Consider the following 5,854-nt stretch of genomic DNA (forward strand, 5'->3'; position numbering starts at 1 on the left):
TTGGATTTGAGTGATGAATCATAAATACAATATTGAAAATTTTGAAGTTCCGGGCATCTGTCTGTGTGCAACATCGGGCCATGCAGTAGCAAAGGATCCTGTTTTGGTTCCAAAAATTCCTGCGGCTCCCTTGGCAATGCTCATCCGGATCGCCAAATCCTTTTGTATCACGGCACACAGCCTTCGCTGGAGTTCCTCAAGTTTCTTTGGCTGTGTACTGTACACACCCTCCTCTCTCTGTGCTCTTTGATCTCGTCTACTCTACCATCTTGTAGTCTCCCGCTCTTCACATCTACCCCACAAGATACTTTGTGGACCTTTACTTTTTGTAACTTGGGTGGGTGTCTGGTCCTTTTTGTCCTGGTTTTCTTGCGAAGGGCCACAGCACAGGTTTTCTGTTGATTGCATCAGGTGAGTCGACAATTTTTCATGGACCAACCAGGCATACATTTAGACGCCTTCGCACGCATTCAACCACGCCAGATCGCCAGATCGCCAAATTCGTTTGTATTCAGCCAAATTCCTGAGAAAACACTTACAGGAGGCTTGTATGAATAAAATGATTCTCTTAAGGTAGCTGTGCGACTCAGTTAGCTCTACTTGAGATATTTTTAGACACATGAAGTTACTCGATTCGAGTGAGAGTTCTCAAGTCCCCATGTTTCACAAAGGCATTCTCTTGTATTGCTATCTGAGATATGAAGGCCTTGTCAGATGCTAGAACACGTGGATTTTTTAACAGCTTTTAAATATTGTGAAGTTTGGCCATTAAAGAGTATTTATTTAGAAAGCCTCTTCTGTGACAAGAATCCTCTCAGGAGAATCCTCTTGTGAGGAAATGGCTCATGGAAACAAATGCCTAGACCGCTTTTCCACACATGCATGTCAGGCCACGCAAACCAACCAAATCACGGCTTGGCGCCCTTCTGGTCCGGGAAAGGCACGGGCTTTTGATGGGATCGACTTTGCGTGCTCCTAGCAACACAAGAAGAGGGAAAACATATCTGGGCCAGTTGGCAAGGCCATCATTTTCGTAAGAACAGGCCATGACATTCTAGAGAATAGGAGAATATTTCCCCTAGAAATGGCACCGAGCATGACCAGGCCACGATGTTCTAAAGAATAGGGTATATTTCCCTGAAAATTGCCGCAGATTGGGTAGGTCTGTGCTTAACCTCAACTCCTGTCGCTAGGGCAAAGGGCTGACGGCTGGAAGGTACTCCACCTATGACGTCATTTATGGCCCACCGTTTGGGCCCTTAAAGCTTAACAATGCCCAGCACTAACTGGCAGGGCTGAGCTTGCATATCTGCACTCATGCGAAAAGGCAATTTTCGCAGTTTTGTAATTTTGCATTTTCACCTTTTAGCATTTTGTGCGATTTGGTTAGCATACATGATTTGACAGTCATCGCATGTGGTGTTTATAGCTTCCATCAATTGAGGCGGGAAGAGGACAGTGAGAGACACACCACGCCAAGCAGTGATCCCACCAAAAGCCGTGCCCATCATTGATTGATTGATTGATTGATTGAATCAGCTACCCTGACCTCTCCCTCATCGGGATATGCAGGCTACCACTATTACAGCTACTCTCATCTATTCTTTCTAGTCTAATTACATGCACGGTCTTAATGCCTTGTTGAGGCCTGTGGCTGATCTACTCTAGTTGTCTCTGCCTTGGAATCTTTCCGAGTTTTCAGTGAAGTCTAGGATCGCATCAAGGTCTCCCCTACTGATTTTCCATTCCGTCCCATTTATTGTCCAGTTTGGTGGTTTACCCCCTAGCATCAGGGAGATATTGTTGAACCTGTCCCCAATCTTTTGTTGCAGAACCTGATGTTGTTGCTGCAGTCTTGAGCAGTCTACTAGGACATGATGGACCAATTCTTTTGCTCCACATTCACATTTGTTGTTGTCAGTGTATTTTATTTGGTTTCGGAATTCATTCAGCCATGAGTGGCCCGTTCTGAGTTGCGCTAGGAGTCTTGCTTGAGGCCTTGGAAGTGTGGCATATAGACGTCGGGTATGTTGGCCCGGGAGGGCTGCGTCTATCTTCCGCAGGTGAGTCCCCTTTGCCGTTGAGGACCATTCATCTCTCCATTCATGTGTGGTGCTGTTGCGGCTGGCTTCCCTAAGGTGTGAGGCAGGCTTTGGGAAACCATGCGTTGGGTTTGGGTTGATTGACTGCTTGGCGAGCTGGTCGGCCATTTCATTTCCCCTGATTCCACTGTGTCCTGGTACCCACTGGAGGCAGAGGTCTATGCCTATGGATTTCAGCTGTTTTGTTGTGCGCAGAATGTTCTGGACTATCTGTCCTCCAACTTGTTTTGAGGAGTTTGCAATGGCTCGGAGAGCGGTATGGGAGTCACTGAGGATGGTGTATGTGTGGTGCTGGTGGGGGGGCGGTGTCCCCTCACTTGAGTGAGATCTCCATACCAGGTAGAGTCCATGGTATATTGCTAGCAGCTCAGCTGTTGTGACAGTCCAGTGCTTTTCTCGCCCAACACCAACTTGTATGCCATACTGGATGCGGTATGAGTTGTCCATGATCAGCACCGCTGCTCCAAGCACTGAATTCTCCTTTGCAGCATCAGTGAAGACTGCCTTGATTGGGTTCTCCATTATTTCTGTAGCTCTCTTGATGGCTCTGGCCCTGTCGGAGTCGAGGTAGATGTCTTTGAGTACTGGCTTCTGCCATGGTTCCGGGGGGCATGGGTCGATTGTCTCTATTGGTTCCAGCTCCTCTCTGTGGAACATTCTCATCGTGTCCTCTAGTGGGTAGTAATGTCTGTTTCCATTGCAGGTTGCCCCTGCCATGGCCCTCCTGAGGGGCCCATGTATTGGGTGGGATTGTGAGAGTGTGCGGAGGCCGATGACAACATCCCAGGCTCGCTGTCGCAGCCAGGCGCGTAGGGGGGGGGGAAATGCACCTCCATTTCAAGAGTTTGTGTTGCCACCGTTCGGAATGTGGACAGGATCCTGATCAGGGCCGTTCGCTGGACCTTGGTGAGAGCCTTGACTTGTGTGGCTCCCTTTAAGGGGTTGTACCATACCGTGGAGGCGTATGTCAATTTGGGGACTACACAGGCAATGTAGAGCTGCCTCATCTGTTCTGGCCGTAGGTGGGATAGGCGTCCGATGGCGACGCATGTGTTGGTGGCCCTCTTGACCATATATTGTGTGTGTGTTTTCCAGTTTAGTTCCTGGTCAAAATATACTCCCAGGAGCTTGACCTCTGGTGATGGTGAGATGGTGTGTCCATTCATCATGATGAACCCCTGTTGTTTGATCTCTTTTCCTTCCAGTGAAATGAATCAGCTTCTTCTTGGCTGCGAACCATGAGCCAGTCCATCTCACCCATTCTTCGATTCTAGGGACATCTATCTGTTGGATCTTTTGCAGATTACTTTCTGTGTTTGGTCCGGTTCTCCAGCGGAAATAATCATCTATAAAGGCGGATGCGCCTCCATTGTGATCTACTGATTGGTCGACCAGGTCCGAGTTGAAGATGGTGAAGAGGATTGGGGAGAGGGGAGATCCTTGGGCAAGGCCAGCGTTAGGAAGCGAGGCTACCTCGGTGCTGAAATCGTCGAATTTGATATTGGCAGACCTGTTTCCCATGAAGCTCTGGACCCATCTGCGCGCTATCTGAGGGATTCCCATCTCTCTGAGCCTGGCCTCCAATGTGTCTTTATTTACCCCATTGAAGGCCCCTTTGATATCAAAGGAGACTAGGGTCAGGACCCTACCGCGTTTCTGGGCCTGGTTGATGGCGCTGGCCAGGATTAGAAGTGCCTGTTCTGTAGTTCTGCCTGGTCTGGCTCTGAATTGTGTGTTTGGGAGGAGGTTATATTTCTCTGTGTAGTATGTAAGGCGTTTCGCGATCACTCCCTCCAGGATCTTTCCCAGTGTGTTAAGGAGTGAGATCGGGCGGTATGCTCCAGGGGCCGTGTAGTCCAGTTTCCCAGGTTTCCGTAGTACTACAATCACCGCAGTCTTCCAACTTGTTGAGTAGTGTCCCAGTCTGATTGATGCTTCGAAGATCTGGTGTATGAGTTTCAACAGGTATTTCCATAGACTCTTCCACACTAATGCTGGGAGACCATCATTCCCGAGGGCTGATTTGCTTTTGGTCCTTGCCAGTGTTGCCAGGATCTCTTCCTCTGTGATTGGCTCCCAGGGCAGTTCCTCCCAGGTTGGGGTGGGGGGTTCTCTCGGCGAGAATGTAGCTGGAGGAAAGAAACTGTTCAGTAGTATTTGAGCTTTGTCTTTGTTGTCGGCATATTCAGTGTCCTCAACTACCAGGGGCGGAATGTTGGCGTAATTGTCTGAGGGGCAGATGTATCCTGCTGCTTTCCACAGGTGGTTGCCTGCACTTGCTTTGTCAAGAAATTCTTTCCAGTGCTCTTGCTTGACTTTCTCTATTGTTCGAGTCCATTCCCTGCGCTTCCGCAGCGCGTCCATGTGTAGGGCTTGGGTGGTTGGGTGGTCGCTTCCCCGCTCAACGCAACTCGCCTGCCACCTCCTTCAGCTTCTGTTGCACTCGGACTGCTGTGTTTTCAGGTCTCAGCTGAACCAGCATTTGGTGTAAGAAGATGGTCTTGCGTGCGGGGTGTGCTTGTCTACTTCTGCTATTGTCATTGTGATTAATCTGCCAACTATTCCATCTAGCTGAGTTGTTGATTCGATCTGTGGAGTAGGGATTGCCTTCTCTATAGCTTTGCCAATCTCTTCCCAGTTCACTTGGTTGAAAAGTCTGCGTGGCTGACTTGAATCTTTCTGTTTCAGTTGTAGATCTCATTCTGAGTAGATCGCTAGGTGGTTGGAGCCGTAGTTGTCTTGGTAGGGGTGGCATTTGAGTAACTGGTGTGGGATGTTACTGAGTGTGAGGTCGAGTGTGGAGTATGTGCCTGGGTGGCTCGCTGACCAGAAGGTGGCAGTGCCAGGTGGGAGACAGCTATGGAGTTCTTGAGCCTGTATGAAGTCCAGGAGGCCCCTGGTGTCTCAGGCTCATCTTCAGTTCACCTGGATTCCACCCCACATCTGATGATGTCGGTTGAAATCCCCTGCGATGATCAATGTGGTTGTGAGTGAGAGCCGGATTGTCCGGCTGATTTTGTTTAAGGTCTGGTGTATTGGGTTGTCTGCTGGGTCGAATGGTGGGATGTATGTGGAGAAAATTAAGATCTGGCTTTCTCCTATCTGAAGCTCGATTGCTGTTACATCTGGGCTGTGGCACCGCCTTTGGCGGTATGCCGAGGTTGATATGCGCTTGTTGACATATATTAGACTGCGCCCCGTGGCGTGTGTTTCAGTGCATGATGTTTGAAACACCCTCCAATGTGGGTGTTGTATTGGTGTTGTATAATATGTGAAAGGGGGTTCTTGTACGAGTAGCACCTTCAAATCTTCAATTTTGCGGTCATTGAGGAGTGCTTCCATGGTCGAACGTTTTTTGTTGGTGTTCAGTTGTAAAATCTGCAGTTTCTGTGTTAACATTGAAGGCTGGTGATATTGGCTCTCGATTTGCACTCTGTTGCTCCTGTTGGGTGGCGTTCTGCGCAGTCTGCGCATTTAGGAGTCAACTCTCGAGGGCAGTTGGCTGTGTTGTGCTCTCACGTGCAGAAACCACATCATAGTCTCTCTTTGCAGTTCCAGGCCAGGTGGCCGAAGGCCAGGCATCTGTGGCATCATTTCTTCTTGATCTGATATGCCTCAATGCTGCCTATATATCGATGTCCAAACACCATTCCATTGTTTACCACCCATTCGGCAGCTTCCGCACTATCAAACCATATTCCAAGTGATGCCGACGCGCCCAGCGTGGATTCCCTCTTCTTGAGCCATGCAAT

General features: G+C 49.1%; 2 protein-coding genes across 2 annotated transcripts; both read right to left on the minus strand.

The window, feature by feature from the left end:
* Nucleotides 1-1,664: 1,664 nt before the first annotated feature.
* On the minus strand, nucleotides 1,665-4,466 carry HCAG_09089 (predicted protein; the record flags this gene model as incomplete). Its single annotated transcript, XM_001535926.1, has 3 exons — nucleotides 1,665-2,826; nucleotides 3,051-3,280; nucleotides 3,360-4,466. The coding sequence occupies 3 exons, from the start codon at nucleotides 4,464-4,466 to the stop codon at nucleotides 1,665-1,667; spliced, it is 2,499 nt and encodes an 832-aa protein (XP_001535976.1).
* Nucleotides 4,467-5,018: 552 nt separating this feature from the next.
* On the minus strand, nucleotides 5,019-5,684 carry HCAG_09090 (predicted protein; the record flags this gene model as incomplete). The annotated part of the gene is made up of 2 exons (XM_001535927.1): nucleotides 5,019-5,480; nucleotides 5,622-5,684. 2 exons carry the CDS (start codon nucleotides 5,682-5,684, stop codon nucleotides 5,019-5,021), a joined length of 525 nt encoding a protein of 174 aa, XP_001535977.1.
* Between the last annotated feature and the right edge of the window lie 170 nt (nucleotides 5,685-5,854).

This window comes from Histoplasma capsulatum, genomic scaffold (assembly GCF_000149585.1).
Source record: "Histoplasma capsulatum NAm1 scaffold_18 genomic scaffold, whole genome shotgun sequence".
NCBI classification, from domain to species: Eukaryota; Fungi; Ascomycota; class Eurotiomycetes; order Onygenales; family Ajellomycetaceae; genus Histoplasma; species Histoplasma mississippiense.